The sequence below is a fragment of the Balearica regulorum genome, chromosome 5 (assembly GCF_011004875.1).
Source record: "Balearica regulorum gibbericeps isolate bBalReg1 chromosome 5, bBalReg1.pri, whole genome shotgun sequence".
In the NCBI taxonomy this organism is placed as follows: Eukaryota; Metazoa; Chordata; class Aves; order Gruiformes; family Gruidae; genus Balearica; species Balearica regulorum.
In genome coordinates, this window is record NC_046188.1 from 71,297,135 (window position 1) to 71,322,556 (window position 25,422).

A 25,422-nucleotide genomic window follows, 5' to 3' on the forward strand; every position below is an offset into this window, starting at 1 on the left:
GAGCGGGAGACGGAGCTGCGCTTCGAGGTGGAGGCCTCGCAGACGGTGCAGCTGGAGCTGCTCACCGGCATGGCCGAGGTCTTCGGCACCGAGCTCACCCGCAACAAGAAGTTCACCTTCGACGCCGGCGCCAAGGTGGCCGTCTTCACCTGGCACGGCTGCACCGTCCAGCTCAGCGGCCGCACCGAGGTGGCCTACGTCTCCAAGGACACCCCCATGCTGCTCTACCTCAACACCCACACGGCCCTGGAGCAGATGCGGCGGCAGGCGGAGCGGGAGGACGAGCGGGGGCCCCGCGTCATGGTGGTGGGACCCACCGACGTGGGTAAGTCGACCGTGTGCCGCTTGCTGCTGAACTACGCCGTGCGCCTGGGGCGCCGGCCCACCTTCGTGGAGCTGGACGTGGGCCAGGGCTCCGTCTCCATCCCCGGCACCATGGGCGCTCTCTACATCGAGCGGCCAGCCGACGTGGAGGAGGGCTTCTCCCTCCAGGCACCGCTCGTCTACCACTTCGGCTCCACCACGCCCGGCACCAACATCAAGCTCTACAACAAGGTGAGCGCAGGGAGCCTGTGGAGGGGGCTCACCCGGGGGGCAGGCTCAGTTCGGAGCCGGGCTCCAGAGCTCCCGGCCTGCCCGGGATTGTCCCGTTGCTTTTGCCACTGTATGAGACTGTGTCGCATCCTGCCCCGCGCGCTGCGCCCGCTTCTGGGCGCTGCAGCTCAACAGAGGTGTAGGGAGGGCCGGGGCGGCATGGGGGGAGGTGTAATGGGGATGGTGGAGGAGCCTCCCGAGGAGGGGAGAGGCTCTTGCCCGGAGAGGAGGAGCTGAGGGACCACAAGTGAGTCCACAAGCCACGTAACATTTTAGGAACGGCTTCAGCGTCCTGCACGGCAAGTCACCCCTTTGTGGCTATTGGTTTGGGGTGGGGCAGAAAGGATTTTGTCCCGGGTGGCTGTCCAGGAGCTGGGCATCGCTGCTGAGCTTAGCAGCAAATAACCGAGCGCGTTAGGAACGGTACGGGGGATCGCTGTGTCCCCGAGGAGCCAGACAGGGCCGGGCACGCTGGCCTCCTGCCCTGCTGGTGCCGTTCAGGGACTGCCCGCTCGCTCCCCTGAGCTTCTCGCCCGGTCGGAGCCAGCACGGTACCGCTGCGGGAATCGAGGCTCTGGGGGTACTGACGGAGGTGGGCACAGCGTTGGAGCCGGCTGAGGTTTGGGGATGCGGGTGCCCCAAAAAGGTGTCTCGGTCTTGACGCCTCCACCCTGTCGCCCCCGCAGATCACATCCCGCCTGGCCGACGTCTTCAACCAGCGCTGCGAGGTGAACCGCCGCGCCTCCGTGAGCGGCTGCGTCATCAACACCTGCGGCTGGGTGAAGGGCTCGGGCTACCAGGCGCTGGTGCACGCCGCCTCCGCCTTTGAGGTGGACGTGGTGGTGGTGCTGGACCAGGAGCGGCTCTACAACGAGCTGAAGAGGGACCTGCCCCACTTCGTCCGCACCGTCCTGCTCCCCAAGTCCGGCGGGGTGGTGGAGCGCTCCAAGGACTTCCGGCGGGAGTGCCGGGACGACCGCATCCGGGAGTACTTCTACGGCTTCCGGGGCTGCTTCTACCCTCACGCCTTTGACGTCAAGTTCTCCGACGTCAAGATCTACAAGGTGGGGGCTCCCACCATCCCGGACTCCTGCCTGCCCCTGGGCATGTCGCAGGAGGACAACCAGCTGAAGCTGGTGCCGGTGACGCCCGGGCGGGACATGGTGCACCACCTGCTGAGCGTCAGCACCGCCGACAGCCCCGACGACAACATCTCGGAGACCAGCGTGGCTGGCTTCATCGTGGTCACCGGCGTCGACCTGGAGCGCCAGGTCTTCACCGTCCTCTCCCCCGCCCCTCGCCCCCTGCCCAAGAACTTCCTCCTCATCATGGACATCCGCTTCATGGACCTCAAGTAGGGCACGGGCTGGGGGCGGCCCCGCTGACGGCCGGTTTTACGCCCTTTTGTAACGTTTGTAATTAAACCTCGAAGCCTTTTGCTCGTGGGTGAGGGTCTGCCCGCGCGCCGCGGGGGGGGGTGGGGGGTGCTCGGGCGGGGCGGGGCCACCCGCTGGGGGCGGGGCCACCCGCTGGGGGCGGGGCCACCCGCTGGGGGCGGGGCCTGGAGGGGGCGGGGCCAAGAGCAGGGCGGGGCCCAGGGCGGGGCTGTGCCGGAGGCACCTGCCGGTCCCGGCCCCACGATCCCCCCGCGCCCCGCAGTGCGCCGGGCCGTACCCGCTTCCCCCCCAGCCCCCGATGTGGTACGTTCCGCGCATGCGTCCTTCCCCGCCGGGAGCCGCCTGTGTGCCCGCCCCCCTCCGCGTGACGCATGCGCGCCCCCGGCCTCCCCCGCCTCCTCCTCACGCGCATGCGCGCCTCCCCTTCCGGGCGGTTCCCCGCGCGGCGGCCAATGAGCAGCGGCGGCGGGGGCGCGCGCGGGCGGCGGGCGGTGCGCAGGCGCGGCCGTGACGTCGTGCCCAGCCGCCGAGCGCGGCGACGGTTCGTGCCCGGGAGCGTTGGTCGCGCGCATCGCGGCCTTCCGCCCGCCGCCGGTGAGTCACGTGGGCCGCGGGCCCTCCCCGGTCCTCCCGCCCCCTCGCCCGGCCCGCCGCCGCCCCCCCCCCCCTCCTCCTCCCGCGGGCACCGGCTCCGCCGCGCAGGCCCGGCCGCCCCCCCCCCTTCCTCGGCGGGCCGGTCTCCCGCGCCCCTCCCCGGGGCCTGGCCGCCGCGCCGCCCCCGCCCGCCTGGTCGCCGCAGGCCTCGCTGGCCTGCCCCGGTCCCTGCCCCGGTCCCTGCCCGTTGCCGCCGCCCCCCCCGCGCGCGAGGCTCGGGCCGTGCCCCGGTTTGCCCCGCGCCGCGCTCGACCGGGGGACCCCGGCGGGGACGCTCCTGCTCGGGCCCCCGCCTCCCGCGCCCCGGCGGGGGCCCCAGCCGCGGGGACCGGCCCCTTCCCGGCCCGGCCCGCCCCACGGAGGAAGGGGGGTGGGGGCTCGGCCCCCGAGCACCCCCGCTGGCCCGTCCCTCCGGCCGCCCCTCGGTCCCCCCCCCCCCCCCCCCAGCGCCGTTCCGCACGGCCGCCCCTGCCGGCTCCCGTACCCCGGCCCTGCCTCAGGGCCCCAGCTGCCTCCTGGACGGGAGCTCCGCTTCCTCCCGGCCCCGGCTGCCGTGTCTTCCTCCCGCCGGGCCCGGCGAGCGGCGGCCCCTTCTCCTCGCCTGGCAGCCCCCTTCCCCGCGCCCTTCCCTTCCCGGCGGGGCTGGACGTTGCCCTAGGCCCGGGGAAGCTGGGGGCGACCTTGGGCGAGCGTCTGGGCAGCGGGAGTAACGGTGCGGGGCTGGGAGGGGAGCCCTGGCGATTACGGCCGCCCGTGCGTGCCAGTGGGGTGTGAGCACACCTGCACGGCCCTCGTTCCCACGGTGGTCCGCGTCAGACGCGCCCCCCGAGACCGGCGGAGGTTGCGACCGCGCTCCTTTGGCCAAGGCGCGCGTCCCTTTTGCTTTTTGGCGCCTCTGCCCGCCCGCACCCCGGCTCCCGGGGCAGGCAGCGGCAGGCAGCGCGCGGCTCCCTCCTGCCTGCGGGAACGGCCGTGGCCCGCAGCAGGGAGCTCTCACGTGGGCGCGCTCGCCCGGCCGTACCTGGGACCGTCCTCGCTGCCCCGGTGCCCCTGAGAAAGTCTTAACTTTGGGTTTTGAACGCCTGGCGTCCGAGCATTGACTCTGACTCTCGCGGCTGGCTGAGGACCAGAAGTTAAGACCCTGCTCTCCGGCCACAGAGCCCTGTCCCACGCGCCCGAAGCGTAATTCCTCCTCAAAGCGTGTTTCCCGGTTGTGTCCCACGCTTCTGGCATTTAATGGGTTGCGTTGGCAGGTGTTCAACTTCACTTCTCCTCAGAAGTCCCAAATTCTAAACACGAGGTGCGCAAATCCCGAATTGTTGCATCTGTGTATTTGGTCACGTCTCCCCGAGATGAGGCAAAAGCCCCGGCGTGCTGCCCCCCTTCATCTCGCTGATTGGGGAGCTTTACGATCGGCTGCTCTGGTGTTCCTCGTGCCGCCTCCCTGGGAAGCGGTTTCTGCTGGATCTGCGTGGATCTGAATTTGGGTGTTTAGGGAAGCAGGCTTTTCCCTGCTAAGTGCTACTGATTTTTTCGGGGGTGGGGTGGTGGTGTATGAAATATTGCTAGAGCCTTGTCTAGATCGAGATGAGGAGAGTTGGTCTTAGATCGTCTTAGTGGGCTTAATCTAATTGTCACCTTCGCTACCTCCCGTCGAGGCAGCGGTTGTTCTTTATCGGTGCGCTTTATTCCTGAGGTACAAGCCCCGACTAGAGACGGAGGAGGTGGTAATTAGGTGGAGCTGACGGGGTCCAACGGGAGACCTCTAACTCCTGTTTGAGAGGCCTGTTTGGGGACGTTCGCCTCTATCGCTGTGCCCGCCGTTTCCGTTGCCAACTGTTGCGTCTCACAACACGGTGGCGAGAGGCTGGTATTGTTCCTCGCTCGCCACGGTGCGTGGAGTGAGACGCGGCTGTGATGGATGAGGAGATGTTCGTCCCTGCTTTGTCCATAAAATGGGGCTAATCCCGTGTAAACCAGTGAGACGGGCAGAGGAAGGAGGATGGGAGTGGTGTAAGCCAGGCCAGGAGATAAGCACCGAGTGGATGCCAGCCTTCTAGCTGTTGTCTGCAATAAAATTGTCCATTTTCTGTATCTTATTCTCCTTAAAAAACCCCGTACATCTAACTGTGGAGAAACGCAGTGATGTGAGATGTGCATCTTTTCACCTGAAGCTGGGAGGACAGCCCTGGAAGCCAAATTCTGCCCGGTTTCCAAACTTCCCCACGGAGAAAAAGCGTCTGGTACGCGTTGCTGTGCATCCTCCTTTTGAATTAAAAGCAACGAAAGCATCACCAAATCGTCTCTTTGAGGCAGGGACTCCTATTTCTGTGCAGTGCTGAGCACCACAAGGCCTGAATTCTGTATCGCCGTGGTACGGGCGATAAGAAAATTGTCTTGTACGAGGAGACCCCACAGCTTCGTGTGCTCGGTGCTTGCCTTTCCCCGTGACATCCAGCCACCCGACGCTAACGGCTTTGCCTTTCAGCTTGCAGTCTGCGCCTCGGCGGTCGACGTCCAGTTGTCTGGGCTGAAAAAGTTCCTCCTTTGACTTCTCGCTGTCCAGGTTCTGTGGTCGCAGGGACCCCCTGTGGCAGAGCGTCCTGGTTGGAGCCTGCGTCCGATCTCGTGGGTAATTGCCCGTCCTGGAAGGTGGGGAGGGTGGCAGGGGTAAGCGATCCTCTCACGTGGGTGTTGGTGGTCTGCAGCGCGAGACCTCTGGTCTGGTTCGGTTGCTGCAGGCCAGCAGGTTTGAGAACACTTTTGCGCTCTCTCTGCTGATTTTGAGAGTCTTCAGTCTCGGTGGTAGACGAGAGCTGATTGCACAATGTCAAAATTAGCAGAGAGACCCTGTGGAGGGAGAAAAGGAGGGTCCTTGTTCTCGGGCTCAGCGGTGGGGGGTCGGGGGTGCCGAGGCTGAGGACGGCAGTGAGCTCTGGAACAGGCTTCTCCGCGTGACTCCCGGGTGTAGTTAATCAAAACAAAGTGGGAACAGGTAAAGCACATCCTGTCTTTGCGCGATCCTGGATCTGCCCCGTCTGGGAGTTGCCTCACATGGAAGGAATTGTTTGTCTGTTCGACCTGCGCCATGGAAACTCGGCTGGTTTGGGGTAGGTAGGTAGGGAGGTAGCCGCGGCTTGCGGTGAAGTGACGCGTGTTTAGGAACCAGTAACTGAGAGTGAACTCTCTCCTCCCCATGCCATTACGCTTCTTTCCCCGGGCGGTGCTGAAAGGCGGCGTGTTTAAGGGAAACTTGTAATGATGATGCGCGTGTTTCCTCCTGCCAGGGGTAGGAGCACGTTAAGGAGCTGCAGTGGTTATTGACAGCGATTGAAATAAGGAAGGGAATGTTGTGAGCTGGTTACACGTGTTCTCCCCAACCCAGCAAAGGTGGGGAGAGCCCGGTGAAGCGTGTTTTCGTGTCCCGTCTGATGCTTCAGAAAGATTGAGCCACAAAGCACCCAACTCCTCGGGCTACGTCTGGATAGATTGCTAGAAAAGACGTCGAGAAGAGGGCTTGTGGCAGGCTGAGTAACCCAGCGTGGAAAGCACGGTAGGAAGGAAAGGAGGAGCGCAGGGCTTCGAGAAGCAAGTGCTGGAAGAGGAGGAAATTGGAGTGAGACTTTACAGGGCCTTAACCGAAGAAAAGGAGACTGAAAGAAATGGAAGGCGGCAGCAGTCGCGCTTGTAAACGTCCTGAGGGAAGGAATTGAAAATTAAAGGGAAGTCCCCAGAAATGGAGATGAGGGGAAACTGAAGCAGCCCTGCGTGTGAGTGCAGGGAAACCCTTGAGGCTGGGGAAGGGTGCTCTGGAGGTGGCTGAGCAGAGCGGAGCTGGGAAAATACCCTGAAAAGCGGGTGCTAGGATTGGGAAAAACAGGTGGAATTCCCGAGGGAGAGGGAAAGGGGAGTCACTGGTGACACGCACATGCTCGTAGAGTTTGACGGGGGGCAGAAGGAGACGGGCTGAGTTGAGGGCAGGTCCAGAGAAGCTGGAAAGGAGGAGTTGCTGGGCTGGAGGTGGCAGAGGGAAAGGAATCGGAGGCAGGAGCGGAGCCTGCGTGTGCCTCAGGTGAGCGAGCCCAGCTGGGAAGTCTGTGAGTGGCCTTTGCGGATGGGGCAAAGGGACCGGAGAGACGGAGGGTTTGGAGAGAAGGTAGAGGGAAGGGAGAGGTCGGTAGACCGGAGGCAGACAGGCTGCCGGAGGGGAAGGCTAGGGAAGAAAGCACGTATTTGGGAGAATCGTCGTGAACGTGGCCTGAATCGGCACCATCGGTGGGAAGTCGGGGCGGATTTTGCTTGTGTTTCTCCTGGACACCAGGGTGGATGACGGGGATAGTCAGGGCGAGGTAAGCTCATAGTTTAGCCCAGAGAAAAGCAGCCTTTTGTTGGTTTGAGTTGTGGAGTTATTCTTGGGCGAAGGCGGCGAGGAGCTGGGGATTTGCGTTGCATCTCGCTTGGGTGTCACTAATGACAGCGCCTGGGATTTCTCTCCCACACGTAGCGCTTGCTCAGGTAGACTGTCCCATGAGCAATAATTTCGACTTGTACGTTCTTTATTTGACGAGGAGCTCGCTCCTGCGCTGCCTGGTGTTTGTTTCTGTACTGATCCGAGCTGGCACGCAGACCTTCGCGAAGGCACGGCACACCGGATCACCCCGGGCGAAGGGTTGGAGCGCTTGGCTTCGCGCCCACGTCTTCAGGCGGAACCAAGCAGGACCTGCTGGGAGGGTCGCTTGGACTTCAGGGGCAGCGTTTGGGGGAAGCACCTCGTCCTGGTCGTGGAGCACGCCGCGCTGTGCGAGGAAAGGGGTGGAGAAGATCTCTGGAGGAGGAATACTGCAGGAAAAAACTTCAATTCGGCAGTGTCTGTTTGAGTTCCAGGTGTGGCTTTGTTTTCATGGCGGAGCCTTTCAAAGGGCTGGAGTGTTCTGTTACAGCAGACGAGTCTGTTAGCAGATTGCTTCTGCTAAAGTAATTAGCAGTGATGTCATCTTTAAACTTCCGAGTAACCTATCCCTAGAATTGCTGTCTGCCTGTATCGCGGCTAGCTCGGGCGATGAGCGCTTCCCTCCCTGGGTGATGGCACGGCGGGGCTCGTCTCTGTGGGGTGCTGGGCTTTTCCCCGAATCGTGTGTGTTGGGGCTTGTGCTTGCCTCTCATCAAAGCTGAGCGTCGTATTTTGGGGGGGGGGTAGAGCGAGGCCGGGGAGCTGCTGCTCGCTCCCCAGGGAGCTCTGCACCCACCGGGGAAAACAACTCTTCTCTCTGGTGTTGCTCTTAAACTCACCGCGGTCGAGAGGTGCTAGCAGGTGAGCCCGGGGCTTTCCCCAGCCGGCTCACAATCATCAGTCCAGCGTTGTGCCAGGTTTCCTCTCGGTCACAAGGGCAAAAAGCCTTGGGTTTGAGGAGTTGAGCTTCGTTTCTGCAAAGGAAGAGCTGCTCTGCAGTGGGAGCGGTTTCTTCGTTAGTCAGCCCAAGTGACTGACGCCTTGTTTTGTGGCTGAACTGATTTAATTGTAATATATTCTTGTCATTAGATGTACCTTTAATTTTGTGCCGCAGTTCTCTCAACCTTCACGAGTGTTTAGTCAGCACTAGGTATTTTCCTGTCCACCCTGAGAGGCAGAAGAGGAGAAAGCGCAGGAGTCGTTAGGCGCTGTACTTGGACCTGCGGTGCAAGGGACGCCTCGCGACGGAGCAAGGAGGCAGCGAAGTGGAGAACGGGTGACAAATCAAGGAGCGGCTGCTGTAGCAGTAATAACCGGTGCAATATAATCGACGTCTAGCTCGTTCCTGAGCTGCAATGGGCTCTTGGGTGTTTGGAGCGTGGGGTGGGTCGGTGCTCTTGCTTCCATTTCCAGAAAGGTTGGGGTTTACGTGTTTTCTGTGGCGCTCCCTCCTGTGTCCTCATGATCAACCGAGGGTGTCGCGTTCCCAAGGGTGCCCCAAAACGGTTGGGGCTACCTAGTGAGAGGCCAGCTCTCCTTTGTCCGGAGCTACGAGTACCTCCTCCGGTCGAGGGACTGGTGTTTTCTGCGGGCCTGTCCCAGCTCCTACCCTCCGGGGCAAGGGGACGAGATTCCTGGCTGCCTTGTCCTCCTGCAGTCTCCACCCTCGTATTAAGCCTCCAAGCCCCTGATCAGCCCCCTTCGCCTCACGGGAGCAGGCGTTCTCTAGCACGCAGACTCCAGCTCTAACTGCAGAAGGGCCTTGGGCAAGAAGTCGCAGGATCCTTCATCTTATTCGGGGCTCAGTGTTGGATTTCTCAGGTGGTCTTGGACGGGTTAGGCGGCTCGGCTTTCTCCGCAGCAAATGCCGCGGGGTCTTGGGGTGGGAATGAGACGGCAGACTGCGGCTGGGCTCCCTGGGCTAATCACAGCCTCCACGGGGTGGTCATTACTCTGGTTTGGCAGATGTGGAAAGGGACGCTGATGTTCGGTGATAGGCCTGGGGCTACGGCGTCAATCTGTGTCAGAGCTGGGCTTGGAGATCGGTGTCTTGCTGATTGGGACTTGCCAACAGGGTTTTAAATCTACCAGGCGCGGGTTCCATCTTCCACTGAATGCCTGCTCGGTGTCCTGGGGAGCTCGGTGCTGTTTTAGTGAGTATTTTTACATGACTGTCTCTTCTCTTGCCTTGGTAACATTTTTTTTTTTTTTTTTCTTCCCCTAGGTGAGCTGTGGTGTACCAGATGTCAAGTTTTAATGATTTTATGTAGTTTTTTTAAAAGACGAATGGATTAACGAAGAGCAATTTTAGTGAAGGAAGGAGAAGAAAAAATGGACCAATTTGGAACAAACTGAAATCTTCCCCCGCACCGCTTGGGCCATGGGTGAGACAGACCCATTCAGCACCTTGTTCACCATCAGTTATCTTCTGGGGTTGTAAAAGCACTCCCCGAGAGCTCCCCTCCAGATCTCTCCATTAACCTACCCTCCGCTGCTTGGAGATGGTTGCCACAGAAAAGATTTAATGAAATTCCTGTCGATTCCCGGCCACCGAGTGGATACTAAGCCTGTGGAAAGGCCTGGGGGGTCAGGAGAAAGGAACAAGTAGGAAGAGGACGAAAACACACAATCCGCTGGACCTTCCCCTCCCGCCCCCCTTGCAAAGAAAGGATTTACAGCTCAACCTTGCACCAGCTGTTCCTCGGCTTTAACAGTCAAGAGAGAAATAAATAAAATTAAACGGCCACCGCCAGCCAGCCAGTCCCGGATCCTGGTGAAATCAGGGAGAGTGTTTCTGTGACCCCCTCCAGCGAGGGAGAGGAGGAGGCGGCAGCGCAGCAGTGCTGTGAGGAAGCTGGACAGATTGCTTGGAAGACAACCCCCTCCTCCTGTGCCGCAACCGGAGGGGGCTGCAGCATATCAGAGGGCAGATTTAAAAGGAGAAGTGGCTTCCTTGAGACTTCTGGAGTGGCTTTTTTGCAGGAAGTTTACCAATATCTTGCTCTTTCCCAGGGTGCTTGCTGGGCGGGAAGGTGTGCCCAGCTCCTCGCCTCGCGCGTCGTGCTGGTCACCTTCCCTTGCCCGAGCCTGGAAGGCTTCCCCTCCCCTCGGAGCCTGGTTGCCGGTGTCAGCCGTGGGAGCACCTGCTTTTTGCAGGCTGTTGCCCGAGCGAGGGAAGCTCCTTAGGGCTCTCGCCATTCCTGCCCCAACGGCTGTTTTAAATCCAAATCTAGTTCTCTGTTCTGAATTTTTAATGTTTTTAAACCTCCTTCCTTGTGCCCGCGAACTCCTGCGGGGCAGAGCGTAGCGTGGACTCCCTTCCAGAGACCACCGTGGACTTCTCCGGCCTGCCCACTCCGGTCAGAGCTCGCCCTGGGAGCAAGCGCGGAGGCTGGGAAGTGCTTTGCCCCCCCTGTCCCTCTCCCCTCCCCTTCTCGTCTGGCTCTGACTCCCGCTGGGCCTGGGCTATGCTGCGGGGCGGATCCCCCACCACAGCTCCAACATGCCAGCAGCATCTGGAAAGAGATTCAAACCCAGCAAGTACGTCCCGGTCTCAGCCGCTGCCATCTTCCTAGTCGGAGCCACCACCCTCTTCTTTGCCTTCACGTGAGTCCCAGCCGCTCAGCCAAAGGGTGGGGAGGATGAAGGGAGACCTGGGGTCCCGGCCCCCCCGCCCCGTGCAGTGCCATGAGGCTGGGGGGGGCAGAGACCACACCGGGGTTATCTGGGAGAGGAGCTGTGACTTCTCGCTGGACCAAAGTGGGGATCTTGTGCTCTGGGTGCTAAAGGATGGACGATGGAGTAGCCCTGTGGTCCATCGGAGCGATTCGGCCTCAGCCAGACCCATTTCACTCGATTTTCCCGTGCAGTGGGTCCCGGCGAGGCACCTTGCCACTGTTTGGTTCCGGTTCCTGGCAGCCGCTCCTCTCCTGTCTTCAGGTGTTTGCACAACTCGCTCCTCTCGCTGGCAGCTCTCTCACAAATCAGCCGGGCTGGGAATTAGTTTGTGACCCGTAGGTGGAAAATGGCAGAGATAATTCTCTCCTTTGGAGCTAAGTGAAGTGGTTTGGCAGACTGGGGCAGGCTCCGTGTTCTTTTTAGAGTTTCGTAACTGATTTGTGAGCCACAAAGGAAAGTTCAAGGAGACGTACTCTGACCCCTGCGTGCATCTCTCGCTGCCATTGATGTCAGCCTTGCCCTGAGGAACGAGAGTTTGGTGTCTGGGGAGGGCACCCGAAGGAGGTGCCCTGCCAGCGGGTCGCTGGGCCCTGGGCCAGGTGCCCGCGTTGGCCTTGGAGCCGGTGTGGAAAAGCCCGGGTATAAAATGGTCCCGGCTGCTGGAGAGGGCCAGACTGTAGCGCAGGGATCTCCCTGGGCGGGGAGAGGGGTAAGGCTGCTGCTCACGTTAACATTTTCCCTTCCTGGGTGACAAATAGCTCATTAACACTCGCTCCGGGCCGAGCTGAGCCGGTTCTGGGTTGGATGCGGGCAAGAGGGAGAAGCCCAGGGTGCCGAGGAGGCTGCTGTGCTGTGGCTGAGCCCCGGCAGGGAGCTGCCTGTGCTCCCCGCTCAGCGGCCGCAGCCGGGCTGGTGCTGAGGCACGCGTGCGCTGGGCAGGAGCGCCGGAGCAGGCGGCGGGAACGGCTGCCAGATCCTGCAGTGTGTTCCTGTGGTTGGGGTCTGGGACGGGGCACAGCAGAGAGATCTGTAGACGAGACGGGTGTTTCTTTGTGCGCGCACCTTGGAGGGATTGGTGGTGGCCCCGTGCAAAGGGTTTGGGACCGTTGTGGCACTGCGCAGGCGCGCTGGCTGCTGGCGGGCACCCTTCATTGCGCCCCGACAAGAGCTTTCCCAGCTGAGGGGTTCTGCTGGTGGGGCCGTGGGAGGCGGCTGGCGGCTCCTCGGAGGCAGAGGGGTCGATGTGCTGGCTGCTACCGGGATGGAGCCGTCGGTGGTTGGAAGGTCACCGCGGCTTTAACGCCTGGCAACAACCGGGCAATCAAAGAGTAATTTGATGACTGAAGGACAGGGCCGGTGTGATTTACTCCTTCCAGTGATGGGAGGCAGCTGGTGGTGTCCCTCAGCAGCGTGCAGCAGTCCCCCCGCCGAGACGCTGAATGTTTGTCGGGCCGGCATTGCTGGCAGCTCCGAGGCCGGAGGTTTTGCCGCTTTGGGCTGTCGTACGCTTGCAGGGAGTCGCTGGCTCTGTGCTACCACCACTTCAGGGGCATGAAGGAGAAGAGGGAGCAGGCGATGTCCTCCGAGCAGCCGTGCGGGACACGCTGTGACTTGGGGGGATGCCTCTGCTTTGTCACGGCGGGCTGCTCGCTGTGCTTTGGGGGGCGATACCAGGGCAGCCCTGCCCCCCCCAACCCAGTCCTTGCTGCTGTGGCCAAGCCCGCGGTACCTGGTGTGAGCTGTGGCAGCAGCCGCTTATCAGCGAGCGGCGTGGTGCGAGGCATCACCGGGAGCAGGCGCCGGTGCCGTGGAGCAGGTTTGTTCAGAACAGGAGCACCTGGGCAGGGTCGCTTTAATTGTAGGTCAGTGGATGTTATTTAACCTACTTTAAAACATCAAATTAAATCTCAAGCAGAGCGGCAAAGCGCAGCGCACTTTCACACGGGTTTTTCGGTGGGGAGGGAATCGCCTTACTCCCTGGCATTACAAGTGTCTCGGGGCCGTTTCTGCCCGGCTGCTGTAGTGGGACGGAAGGGACACGCGGAACCACAGCGTGCCTCCTGCGCAGGAACCGTGGGACTGGTTTCCTGTGGATCGCTGTGCCCCTCTTCCCGGCCTGGCGGGTGAAGCGGCTGCGAGCCTGCTGCCTGGCTGTGCCCCCCCCGGCAGCACTTGCCGTGTCTGGCGTGCTTGCTGCAGACCTGCTCGGCAGGGTTACGCTGTCAGCATCCGACCGAAAGCTCCTCCTTTGGGAAGTGAAGTGGAAGTTGTGAGGTGGGACGCTTCCCGTGTCTTCTCCCAGGCGGAGAGCAGCCGGGGCTCGGCGCAGCTCCCTCGAAAGGCTCCGATTGTGTTATTTCTCCTGTATCCACCAGACGCCTTTTGGTCCATCCACGCTGGCCCAGGATTTGTACCGCTGGGCCAAGAACTCTATTTAATTGATTAATTTAATTAGGAGATGCTGCAGAACACGTGGCAGTTGAAGTGAGCTGAGGCCGATTGTGGTGGACAGAGAGGGCAGCAGGAAGAGGGGATGTTCCCGTCCTCCCTCTGGAAGGAGCGGGGGGTCTCTGAGTTGCTGGTGTCTCAAACGGGTGCTGCTTCAGGACCAGAATTCCCCCTTGGGCCGGTTTGTCCGTTCCTGCGTGTCCCCCCGGCCTGTACTGGTCTGTGCTGCTCGTGCGGTCGGTGCTCGGCCTCTCCCTCCCCTCTGGAAGCAGGGAGTGCCTCCGCACTGCGCGTGGCACGGGCTCTCTGCAGACATGCTGTCAGTCGGCCTCTTCCTTCTGTTTGCCTCCACTCTTGCTCCCGGCCACGGCTCAGCGTGGCTTTTGGGGCTGTATAAAAACCTGCAGAGTATAAACTGTTTCTTGCAATTAGGTGAATCTGCCTGTAAAACCTCTGACCCTGACTTTTCCTCCTGTCCTCGCGGCTGGAGAGGCTGGGAGGGAACTGCACCTCTTTGGGAGAGGAGCTCTCCCCTCTCCCAGCAGCGATGGAGGAGAGAGAAAGGAGCGGCATGAGGATGGGGATGCCGGGGTAGGATGCGGCAGTCCCTGGAGCCGGCGGTGCCTCCGGTACGTGGTGGCACGCACCCTCCTAGTTGGACCCAAACCTGCGTGACCGTCGCGGTGAGCGGGGGTTGTGTTGCAGCGGGGCCTTCGAGAGAGCTGGAGCGGCCGACAGCCCAGCCCAGCCCTCCTGCGCTGGGGCAGCGAGGTGAGCCCGGCCCTGGCACGGCATCGGCCGTGAGTCCGGGGCGCAGGCAGGGTGGGGAAGGCGTCCTCGGGGACGGCTTTCTTCCGGGAGAGGGCAGGGGACGAGGGGCCGCAGGGTGGCTCTGAGCCTGCGGGGGGGAGGAGAAGCCAGGCTGGGGAGTGACAGGCTTCTGCTGGTATGACTGGTGGCAAAAATCCCGTCTCTGATCGAGATGTGACTCAGTTTGCCTGAGGTTCCCTGATTTCTCTTATGTGCTGCCAGAGACAAGTCTCGACAGCTCTTCTAGCGATGGGCGTGCTTCGCATCCCGGTCTCGAGAGGGAACTTGATGAGTTTGGGACCTGCGCGGCCACGACGGCGAGCAGCCTCCCTCCTCCTCCTCCCCTGCGGAGCGGGAGCCCGTGCTCCCTGGCTGCTGCCGGTGTCGAGGCAGGGCCTGCTGCAGCCCCGTGCTCTCCGTCTGGAACACATCAGTGCTTCCGATAACGAGGTTTCCCCCCGGGGATCGGCAGCCACCTTTGCTCCCCGCGCTGCAGAGGACCCTGTTCCCTCACGCGGGGTGGAGTTGGTCTCGGGGAGGCGACTCCCCTGTGTTTGGGACCACGAGCACGGGTGGCGGCAGGTGGTTTTGTTTGAGTAACGTGTGGTCTGTGTATCGTGAGGATTCCTGCTTCCCTCCCGGGGTGTGGAGAGCGCTGTGGGGGCGGCAGGCAGTGGGCTGCTGCGCTTGGGAGCACCGGGCAGGTGACTCCCGGCATTGTGCTTGTGACCCAGGAGCGCTCAACCTGAGGCTACCCTCGTAAGCCACAAGTGCTCGTGGTCCCTGGGGAGGGTGTTCCGCTTGTCCTGGCCTGTGAAATCCCACCCTGGGGTGTCTTTGTGTCCCTGGCCGGTTGTTCAGGGTGTAAAGTTCACTGGCACCCCTGATAAGGACAGGGCTTGTAAGCTGGCCCGAGGCACCGCACCAGTTCTCCAATCAGTTCTCCCTTCTGAAGGCTGAAGTTCAATCTTTCATCCACCTGTGGAGTCTGGCTGGCGGGTTGGCTCTGGGAGTAATCGTGGTCCTGCCGTGGGGCTCATGATCATCCGAAATGCAGACAGTAGGCTGGGTTTGGAGGGTGCGCTGCAGCGAGCCCTCTGCTCCATCTGCAGCTGAACACACAGAGCAGAGCTGGACTGACGGGGGGGGATCGGTGTCCCCGGGCAAGTCTCCTCCACTTGATCCGTCGGCAGCATTGGTCACCCTTCTAAAGCTGCGGCTGCGTCCTCCCCAGTGCCAAGGCATCTGGAGCCTGCCGGTGCGCCCTTAGCTGAAGGGTCGGTCTTTCTCACGCCTGGGGACCTGCTGGCCGCAGCCCTGTCCCCCGGGAGCTGTGCTTCCCCCCTCCTGGGGAGGCAGCGTGGGAGACGATGGCAGAGGTATTCCCTTCCCCATGGAAGGCTGTTCCATCCCTCTCTGCCTGCCCCAGAGCTTTTCCTCTGCACCAGCCTTTGCTGAGGCAGCTCAGTCTTTCCCCTGCCCTGCCAGGGTGTCTTTCGAGGATCGGGCTGCGCGTTTGGCTCAGCCTTGCTGTTGGCATTTCCCTTGTGCAGGGATGGCTGGCGTGCAGTGGGTCTCCCTGGCTCCCCTCCATCCCTTTCAAGCAAAGATTTGGGCTGGGCTTTGCCTTCCTAGAGAGAGGAGCTCATTGCTCGGGATTTCTGGAAGGGCTTTTCCTACCTTTAGGGCTCATCCGAGTCCCCCCCCCCGGCCCCTCTTCCTCCGGCAGTCTCTGCTGCTCTTACCTCTGCGGCTCAGCAGAGAGCAGAGCTGGGGAGGCTCCTCTCGAGTTGGGGTGCTCAGCTCAGCGATGTGGGGTGCCTGGCTCTGCCCTTCCTTGGGGCGAAGTGACGTTATGAGCGGCCACCTTCCCCTTGGCACTCTCTCTGTGTCCAGTGCTCAGGGCAGGAGAGGAGAGAAACACCTCTCCAAAGGGGCTGCCGTGCCGTGAGGGCAGTGAGCAGCCCTGCCGCGTCCCTCGAAGACCAGGACAACAGCAGCCACGAAGAGAGATGGGGGCTAACAAAGCCACCCATCTCCTTGAAACCACACTGCGGGCAAGGCCCCCGGCCCTGGAAGCTGCGGGGAATGGGCAGTTTGCCCCTTGCCCGGCTCTCCTTTGGCTGCTGGGCCAGTACCTGGGGGCTGCGGGCTCCCTGCCTTGCCAGCCTGCCTCGTTGCAAATACCGGTTTCCCCTCTGCGAGACTTTCTTGCCTTCGTTTTCTGCAAAGCACTTAAACCACTCGAACGTTTCTTGCCAGTGCTGTTCTGGTGGGTGGCCGGGGGCAGCCCCGGCAGCGGGCTGGTGCTGGCGCTGGTGGGACGAGCCCTCTCCCCGGGCACAGCCTGCCTGTCGGAGGGGAAGGGGAGGCTGGGCTAGGCGTGAGCCCCTCGCTCCCGGCACGGCTTCCAGTCCCGTGGCAGCTCCCGGCAATGCCGGTCGTACCGGGCTAGCTGGGCTCGACGCGGCGAGCGCGTTCTTCCCTTGCTCGGGCTTTTGCCTCGCGCTGGTGCTGCCCGCTCTGCCGAGAATCCACCTGGCTGGCTTCCAAAGGAGACGGCAGGGCCGGCTGTCTTGGGAGGCAGAGCCGGCACGGCTGGTGCGGGTCCCCGCCCCGGGGAAGAGCTGTCCCAGATACAGGGAGCTGGGGAGGCATCGCCCCGGGTGCCCGGGAGGGTGAGGCTCCCACCCCAGCGAGGCGTCGGGGGCTCCTGAGCAGCACGGAGGGAGGGACGGGGAGGGTGTGGAAGAGGTTTTGGAGAAGGCAGTTTGCGGGTGCAGCCCTGGTCCGGTGCGCAGGGCCAGGGCCTGGAGGTGCTGCGGAGAGTGGAGGTGCTGGGCTCCGCTTTGGGCGGGGAGGAGGAGGAGGAGCAGCGTGCTGGTTGGCAGAGCAGGGCTGGGCTCCCCCACGTTCCTGCTAGCCAGGTGTCTTGTAAAAAGTCGAGAGGGTTTGCCCTCCTGCTCTCCTCTTGCCCTCGTCGCTGTGCCTGCACAGGGATGCCTTGTCCTTGGCCAGCGCGGGGCAGGTCCCGCTGCTGCTTCCCACCATCCCCGGGTGCAGGGAAGGGCCGGGGCGTGGAGCTGTGCCTGGGTGTGCCCTGCCCGCCTCTCCCTCCTCCGCTGCCAGGTAGGTGCCAAGGCAGGTGTGCCCGCTCCTCCAGCCCGACCCGTCTTATCTCCCGCCTGCCGCTTGCCTGCGGGCAGCCCTCTGCCTGGCACTGTCCCCTCAAACGCTGCCCCATGCGGGAGGGTGCCCCCCCCCCCCCGCCCTCACTCAGCGCCCTGCCAGCCTGGGACTGGGCTGAACTGGTGGCAGAGCCCCGGCCCAAGGCTTCATTCCCAGTTGGAGCCTCGGCGAGGCTCCCAGGGCTGCCGTGGCAAGGATAGGGGCTGCCTCGCCGGCAATGGGACCCGTCCCCTGGCTGAGTCACAGCGGGTGGTGACGGAGGAGGGGACGGGACGGGCCCAGCGCCTGCACCTTCACCTCTACCTGCTCAGGGGCTGCGGGGGATTACAGTGCTGGCACCATATGTCACCCTGCCCGCCGAGCCCTGCGCTCTGCCCCTCTCTGCTCCCACTGCCTAAATCCTTCTGTGCTTATCGCTGCGGGGGGAAGAGAGGGACAGATGCTGTCCTAGATCTGCGGGATTAAACTCCCAGTAGCAAAGCAGATTAGGGTATTACACTGGCGCCTCTGAGGGGGAAGCCCGCTGTCCTGAGCCCGTGCCCTCCCATGGCAGGGGGGACAGTGGTGATTCCCTCGCTGTGCTCCCACGGGGCCCCTCGGCCAGGCCTGCGGAGGAGCTGGGTGCTGGCCGGGGCCGCCCGGTGTGGTGATGGGGTCCCCACGCGCCACTGGAGCTGTCCCCAAGCTGGGCTCCGGCTCCGGGACGTGAGGAGCAGGAGCGGCTCTGGAGGCACGGGAGCTGCTGCTGGCTTGGCATCCCCTGGCGGGGTCCCCTCTGCCCCCCGTCCTCGCTGCCGTGACACGTGGAGGGTGATGCTCAGGTGCCTTGTGGCCAGATCCCTCCCGGGTGCCCCCCGTGCCATCAGCCTGGCTCCCCCCATTCTCACCGCCGCCTGCGGTCGCTCCCCGTGGCAGCGGGGTCCATTGCTGGCAGTGCCCGTGGGGCTGTGGGTGCAAGGGGCGAGCGGTGTTTTACCAGAGCACTTCCCACACCGGTCCCCCGTGGGTGCTCCCCCAGGGCTGGGGGTCAGGCTGGTCTGTGGAGGGTCGCTGAACACACCCTAGGTCAAGCAGGCTGGGGTGCAGCTACAGTTTAGGGGCGCTGGGTGAGGGTGACAGGAAGGGTTGGTGGCAGGGAACCTCCGCAGCTGCCTGCCTGGGCGGGAGCCTGGAGATACGGCCCAAGAGCAGGGACCATGGACTTCCCGGCCAGGCCACCACCGAGTGCGGCAGGAACGGCTTACAGGGAGGGCTGTGGGGCTCGGAGGGGGCGGTTGGCACCCGCTCGGCCCTCGCCTGCTCTGTGGGTGCTGTCGGAGTTCGGTGACGCCAGCCCGGGACTCCGTGGGAGTGGGGCCGGCGAGGAGCGACCCGCGGGACAGGGCCCGGGCGTCTCACTGCTGTTGTGCCTGCAGGTGCCCGGGGCTCAGTCTCTACGTCTCCCCAGTCATTCCTGCCTACAATGCCGTCGTCTTCCTCTTCGTGCTGGCCAACTTCAGTATGGCCACCTTCATGGACCCAGGCATATTCCCACGAGGTGAGTCTGGCTCTGCTCAGGAAGTGTCTTGGCTAGAGCTACCTCCTTCCACCCTTCCTCTGCGGTGAAGAGGATTACCTGATCCCAAAAGGCTCGGGGAGAGCCCCCCTTGCCCTGCCCGGGTGGGATCGGGTGATGGCACATGCTACGGGGATGGCAGCTCTGGGTTCAGCACCCAGCCTGTAGGACCGGGTGGCAGAAGCAGCGTAAACCCTGGCACCCCATATCGGGTGCCGGGGGCTCAGGCGGGTGTTGTGGTTTCGGGGCAAGGCCTGGGAGAGCCCCCACCCCGTATTTGGGGGTCCCTGGCGGGTCCCTGTGCTAGGTGAGAGGGGCCTGGTGACGGAGGAGGGCGATGCTGGGCGTCTCCAGCTCGGGAGGGCAGGCTGGGCCTGGCGTCGCCTTCCCCCGTGCCCTGACGCGTGGCTGTGCTGGGGGTTTCCCCTCAGCTGAGGAGGACGAGGACAAGGAGGACGACTTCCGAGCTCCGCTCTACAAGACGGTGGAGATCAAGGGCATTCAGGTGCGCATGAAATGGTGTGCAACCTGCCGCTTCTACCGGCCGCCGCGCTGCTCCCACTGCAGCGTCTGCGACAACTGTGTGGAGGTGAGGAACTGCTTTGTTTCCACGTAGAGTTTAATACATAGCACAGGCGGGAAGCCCTGGCAGCTGAGCCCTTCACTGTGTCTTCTCCCCACCAACAGGAGTTTGACCATCACTGCCCCTGGGTCAACAACTGCATCGGGCGGCGCAATTACCGTTACTTCTTCCTCTTCTTGCTGTCGCTCACCACGCACATCATGGGGGTGTTTGGCTTTGGTCTCCTCTACGTCCTCTACCGGGTGGAGGAGCTTTCCGGCGTCCGCATGGCGGTCACGTATCCTCTGCGAGGCTGCGGGAGTGGGGCCGAGGGGGGGAACGTGTTGGTGGGGCTGGGGACAGCGTGCCGTGGAGCAGGACTGTGGCTCTTCCTTAGCTGGCTGCTGATAGTATGGTGGTGATGTGCGTGGCTGGCTTATTCTTCATTCCCGTGGCTGGCCTTACAGGGTTCCACGTGGTGCTCGTGGCGAGGGGCCGTACTACCAACGAACAGGTATGCCTGTGGGGCTGGTGCAGGGCTGCTAGCCCGTCGGGCCACATCTGGATACGTTTTTGGGGCTCCCCGGGACAAGACAGACACGGACAGGCTGGATCGAGGCAAGGGAAGGCCACTGAGCTGGTTGGGGGCGAGAACACAAGACATCTGTGAGGGGAGGCTGAGAACGCCTCGTCTGCGCAGCCTGGAGATGGGGAACCTTCGCTGCTGTCGTTGGGGGTGGCTGTGGAGAGGACGGAGCCGGGCAGGCACTGCTCTTCTCAGGAGGGCACGACTTGAAACAAGGCAACTTCCAGTTAGATGTTAGGGAAAGACTTCCCCCCCACACACCCCCCCGAGGGTAGTTCAACACTGGAACAGGGACCTGGAAAAGGGGGAGTGTCTCCATCCTTGGAGACTGTCATGGGTGAGCTGGACAAACCCTGGGCACCCCGACCGGCCCGGCTGGACCGGAGACCCCCCGAGGTCCCTGCCCGCCCCGGTACGCTGTGATGCTCCTCATCCCGCAGGTGACGGGCAAGTTCCGCGGTGGTGTCAACCCCTTCACCAACGGTTGCTGTAAGAACGTCAGCCGGGTCCTCTGCAGCTCCCCGGCCCCCAGGTGAGCCTGGCACAGCACGGTGGTGCCCCCCCAGCCCTGCAACTCCTGCGCAAACCACTCCATCCCGAGCTCCGGGCCTTGACCTTCCTCCTACCTCTCTCCCTAGGTACCTTGGGCGCCCGAAGGCCGAGCAGACGGTGCTGGTGAGACCCCCCTTCTTGCGGCCCGAGGTCTCAGACGGTCAGATCACTGTCAAGATCATGGACAACGGTATCCAGACAGAGCTGAAGAGGACGAAGGTAAGGAAGGTGGGGATTAGCGGTCCCTGCGTTGGGGCCCTCCATGGAGCCCAGGGGTGCAAGCCTGCATCCGTGAGTAAAGAACCGAGTGAGCCTCGTCACATTCCCCATCCTCCTCTGTGTCGTCTTGTTCTGTGTCCCCACGGGACGGAAACCACGTTCCTCCCATGCGGCTGCAGCCACATGAGGCTTTGCACCCTCCGTTGCCCTTCCCCGTCCCATCCTTCCCCTTCGTGGCGCCCTTTGGAGGTCCCCCTTGCTCAGAGGCACGTCTCGCCTTCAAGCGCTCAGTATGTTGGATGGCCCGGGAGGCGGCGAGAGCCCCCTGAATGCCGCTGCTCGCTCCCTGCCTGCCGAGGGGAGGGCTGAGGCCTCGGCACCCCTCTGATCCTCCCTCTGCGCTTTGTCTCTGCAGTCCAAAGGAAGCCTGGAGGTGACGGAGAGCCAGTCTGCTGACGCCGAACCGCCACCCCCACCTAAGCCAGACCTCAGCCGCTACACGGGCCTGAGGACACACTTAACCCTGGCCACCAACGAGGGTAAGGAAGGCACGCAGGGTCCCAGGCAGCCGCTGGGAAGGGAGCCCAGGGCTGCACCAGGCAGACCAGGAGCCAGGGCCGTAGGTGGAACAGGCTGCGGGGCAGACCCGAAGCGCATCAGCACCACAGTGTTGCGGGGCAGGACGTGCCCGCGTTGCCGGGCTGGTATATGTGGCCCCTTGCACTTGGAGAAGCCTGCGGGATGGTTACGGCCAGCTCTGCTCCGTCGGAGAGGAGCAGGAGGCCGAGCCGAGACAGCGTGGTGCTTGTCTGGAGGCACTGTGAGCCGCAGGCTGCCGCGCTGCAGGGATGGCGCAGGAGTGTTGCCGGATGGAGGAGGCGAAGGAGTGGCAGGCCTGGCGTGGCGGCAGAGAGCACGTGTGTGGCAGCCTGCGTGACTCGCTCTCCCCGCTTCCCTGAGCGCCGGTGAAGCAGTGCTCGGAGCTGCCTGCGTGGGCTTGGCGAGAGAGGTGGGATGTGAAGCGCAGAGCTTGGAAGCAGCCGCTTCCCGCAGCGGGCCAGAGGCCTCTGCAGCTCTGCCTGTCCCCTGGCCAGGGCGCAGCGCTGGAGAAGGGCTGTGTCACCTGCGTCAGTGGGGTGACCAGCCAGCAGGTCCGTGGGGTGCCCGGGGACCCGCTGGCACCTCCGTGCAGTGCGTACCCCGCTGACCCCGGGGCGTCACCCAGCCGGGGCTGCTGCAGGGGTGCGGAAGTGCCAGCCCCAAACACGTTGCCACGGGCACGTTTTCCATCCCGCTCCATTTCATTCGCCCCCGGTGCGCCTCTCCTCGAGCCCATCCTTCTCTCCACCTCTACCTCCCTGGTCTGTCTGCCCCAGGCTCAGAGCCGGTTCTTGGGAAGGGAGGGCAGGGCTCCGCACAGCATTCCTTCCCCTGCGCAGCCCCAGGGAGCCGGCGCGTGTCTGAGTGTCTCTCTCTCCCCCCGCCCGCAGACAGCAGCTTGCTAGGCAAGGACAGCCCCCCGACTCCCACCATGTACAAGTACCGGCCCGGCTACAGCAGCAGCAGCAGCTCGGCAGCCTTGCCCCACTCCACCAGCGCCAAGGTAAGGCCGTGCCCGCCGCCGCCTTCCCTAGCCCGAGCCCAGCAAGGGCGGGGAACCCATCCTCGAGGGGATGCCACTGCATTCCTGGTTGGAGAGTTTGGGGTGGGTGCCGGGAGTTTTGCAGGGTCCCGTCTTCCTGCAGTGACTGTTGTGTGTCTGCCCCTCAGCTGAGCCGAGTGAACAGCCTGAAGGAGCCCAACTCCATCTGCGAGGGCAGCCACAAGCCCAGCTACCGCTCGGAGCCGAGCCTGGAGCCCGAGAGCTTCCGCTCACCCACCTTCGGCAAGAGCTTTCACTTTGACCCGCTCTCCAGCGGCTCCCGCTCCTCCAGCCTCAAGTCGGCCCAGGGCACGGGCTTTGAGATGGGCCACCTCCAGTCCATCCGCTCGGAGGGCACCACCTCCACCTCCTACAAGAGCCTGGTGAACCAGACACGCAACGGCAGCCTGTCGTACGACAGCCTGCTCACGCCCTCCGACAGCCCCGACTTCGAGTCGGTGCAGGCGGGTCCGGAGCCCGACCCGCCGGTGGGTTACACCTCGCCCTTCCTCTCGGCCCGCATCGCTCAGCAGAGAGAGACCGACCTGCACGGCCGCTTCGCCAGCGCCGTCTCCCCCAAGCACGCGCCGCCCCGCGAGCCCTCGCCCGTGCGCTATGACAATCTCTCCCGCCACATCGTGGCCTCCATTCAGGAGCGGGAGAAGCTGCTGCAGCAGCCGCCGGCCCCGGGCAGGGAGGAGGACGCGGGGCTGGCGGACTCAGGCATCCAGTCGACGCCGGGCTCCAGTAACGCCCCCCGCACCAGCTCTTCCTCGGACGATTCGAAGCGCTCGCCCCTGGGCAAGAACCCGCTCACCCGCCCGGCCCCACCCCGCTTTGGCAAGCCCGAGCCCCCCCACGCGCTGCGGGTGCGCTCCCTCGGCTCCCCCGACCAGCCCGCCGCCCCCCACCTGGGAAAATCCGTGTCTTACAGCAGCCAAAAACCAGCGTCTCAGGCCAGCGTCCCCGAGACGGAGGAGGTGGCCTTGCAGCCCTTACTGGCACCAAAGTAAGTACCAGCACCGGCCGCCTCGCACACAGAGTGGTCTGCGGCCCCGGGGAGGGGGGGCCCTTCCCCAGCACCTTGCCGGGATGCTCCAGAAGGAGTTTGGGGCCCGTTGCCCCCGCCCTCCCTGCCTGGCCTGCCCCCCTCCAGCCCTTCTTCCTCTGCACCAGCACTCAGGGCAGCGAAACGCCCCTCGCTGGGGAGCAATGCTGCACGTAGCCTGGAGAGGGGTGAGGGAAATCCTCTTCCTCCCAGAACAGAGCTGGTGTCCCCCACGCCTCCCCGGGACACCCCACAGGCCTCTTGGGGAGCTGGAGTGGCGCGTGGGTGCTGCAGGTCCCCGGGGAGGGCAGGGCCGTGGCTGCGCTGGATGCTGGAATCCCTCCTGGGGGTGACGGCGGCCCTGCAGTCCTGTCCTTCCCCCTGCCCCAAGCCCTTCCCGCAGTGTCCCGCTCCCTCCTCCTCCTCACCCCCTGTGTCCACCCTTCCTTCCGTTCCCAGGGATGAGGTGCAGATGAGAACAGCCTACAGCAAGTCCAATGGGCAGCCCAAGAGCCTGGGCTCGGCCCCCCCGGGCCCAGGGCAGGTGCCCCTCAGCAGCCCCACCCGTGGAGGAGTCAAGAAGGTCTCTGGCGTGGGGGGGACCACCTACGAGATCTCGGTATGAGGGGCAGAGCCGCTCACCCCCTCCCTGGCTGGCACCCGCTGGCCCCGGAGGGACGTTCTGCGGCTGGACGCTCTGCGGACTCCAGGGAGAGCCGGACCAGGGGAGACGGGCCAGCGGCCCCCACTGCTTTTCTCTTTCTCCACCCCTCCCCGGGACACGGGGGGGCTGACACACACCCGAGCAAGGCTGCTCTTCCTCTGCCTGCCGAGGACTGCCGCCGGCAGCCGCCCCAGCCAGGCGCGGGGGGGCTCGGGGGGGCTGCATCCTGCAGCCCGGCGCCCTGGCACCATCTCGGCTGGGCCAGCCACTTGTGGGCCTTGTGCAATCAATCGCTCGCCTAGCGTGGTAGGAATGGATTGTTTTTAAACCAGAATACTTTTTTTTATTATTATTGTTACGGATTCTATTTTTTTTCTGAGTTACCAGGTGTGTGTATATATAAATATCTATATATATAAATATAAATATTAAAAAAAAAAAAGGCAGAAATTATATATCTTACCCAGAGAGAGGAAGAAACTACCCGTTCCCTGCCCAGGATCTGGGCCCCCACCTTGTCCTCCCCATAACAAAGGAGGGGTGTGGGGCCGGGGCCACCCCCTGCGTTCGTGGGATGAGCCGGGGCAGGCGCCCGGTGTCGCGCTCCCACCCGAAGCGTGGCCGGCAGGGCCGTGGGGTGGCAGGTGTCCGCTGGGGTGCCTTGTCCCCCCCGCCGAGCCCTGCCGAAGGCCGAGGTGCTTTCAGCCGAGGACACTCTCCTCCCTGGTTCTTTGTTTGTGAAGCCTCCGGCCCTCCCTGCGGCCCAGGGAGGAGGAAGGGCTCAGGGGCAGCCCCCTCCCCGCGCACCTCCCCAAACCCAACCGGAGCTGGCACGTGCTGGCTGGCATGGAGAAACACTTGTGGGCTCCAGCCTTTCCCCACCTGCGGTTTTTGCCCTTTTTTTAATGTTTCCCCAGGGTTTGTGTTGGTTGGGGGGGGGGGAGGCTGTTTTTGTTGTGGTTTTGTTTTTTTAAATGGGTCTGAAATGGGTTTAAGGGGTTTCTCACTGTCACACTGGTGTTTTTATTTCCATTCAGGGAAGAGGAAGGCCAGCGGGGCATATCCCCGTAAAGCAATATTTTCTCACCACATGCCAAAAAAGTGCAGCCAAGGAGCCCAGCGCTCCCTGTCCCCCTGCCCAGGCAAACCAACCCCCCACGGGGGCCCGCGAAACTTCAGGCACTACTTGACTCTTTCTCTATGGCAATATCTCTCCTGTGGTCTCCGCAGAGCCACGCCATTGTGGGTTGTTTGTTGGTTTTTTTTTTTTTTTTTTATTATTATTAGCCATTTTAAAAACGAGGAATAAAAGAATATTTAATGAGCCACCCCAGCAGGCCTGCGTGTGCTTTGTTTAGCGTCCAGGGACAGAGG

General features: G+C 63.1%; 2 protein-coding genes across 2 annotated transcripts; both read left to right on the plus strand.

Moving 5' to 3' along the window:
• The first annotated feature begins 6 nt into the window (after positions 1-6).
• CLP1 (cleavage factor polyribonucleotide kinase subunit 1) lies at positions 7-1,977 on the plus strand. Its single transcript, XM_075755707.1, has 2 exons — positions 7-555; positions 1,281-1,977. The coding sequence occupies exons 1-2, from the start codon at positions 70-72 to the stop codon at positions 1,950-1,952; spliced, it is 1,158 nt and encodes a 385-aa protein (XP_075611822.1). The 5' UTR covers positions 7-69; the 3' UTR covers positions 1,953-1,977.
• Positions 1,978-2,448: 471 nt separating this feature from the next.
• Positions 2,449-25,376, plus strand: ZDHHC5 (zDHHC palmitoyltransferase 5). The gene is made up of 12 exons (XM_075755709.1): positions 2,449-2,585; positions 9,320-10,701; positions 18,636-18,757; positions 19,207-19,364; positions 19,463-19,635; positions 19,749-19,851; positions 20,364-20,455; positions 20,562-20,694; positions 21,110-21,233; positions 22,185-22,297; positions 22,465-23,345; positions 23,844-25,376. The coding sequence occupies exons 2-12, from the start codon at positions 10,598-10,600 to the stop codon at positions 24,007-24,009; spliced, it is 2,169 nt and encodes a 722-aa protein (XP_075611824.1). The 5' UTR covers positions 2,449-2,585; positions 9,320-10,597; the 3' UTR covers positions 24,010-25,376.
• The last annotated feature ends 46 nt before the right edge of the window (positions 25,377-25,422 follow it).

What these genes read in the sequence shown, in the direction of transcription:
- CLP1 (XM_075755707.1), top strand. Translation starts at nt 70, where the DNA reads ATGGCCGAGGTCTTCGGCACCGAGCTCACCCGCAACAAGAAGTTCACC. An exon ending in ACATCAAGCTCTACAACAAG is followed by an intron (nt 556 to 1,280) that starts GTGAGCGCAGGG and finishes TCGCCCCCGCAG; the next exon opens with ATCACATCCCGCCTGGCCGA.
- ZDHHC5 (XM_075755709.1), top strand. Translation starts at nt 10,598, where the DNA reads ATGCCAGCAGCATCTGGAAAGAGATTCAAACCCAGCAAGTACGTCCCG. An exon ending in CAGAGCTGAAGAGGACGAAG is followed by an intron (nt 20,695 to 21,109) that starts GTAAGGAAGGTG and finishes TTGTCTCTGCAG; the next exon opens with TCCAAAGGAAGCCTGGAGGT. An exon ending in AACCCTGGCCACCAACGAGG is followed by an intron (nt 21,234 to 22,184) that starts GTAAGGAAGGCA and finishes CCCCGCCCGCAG; the next exon opens with ACAGCAGCTTGCTAGGCAAG.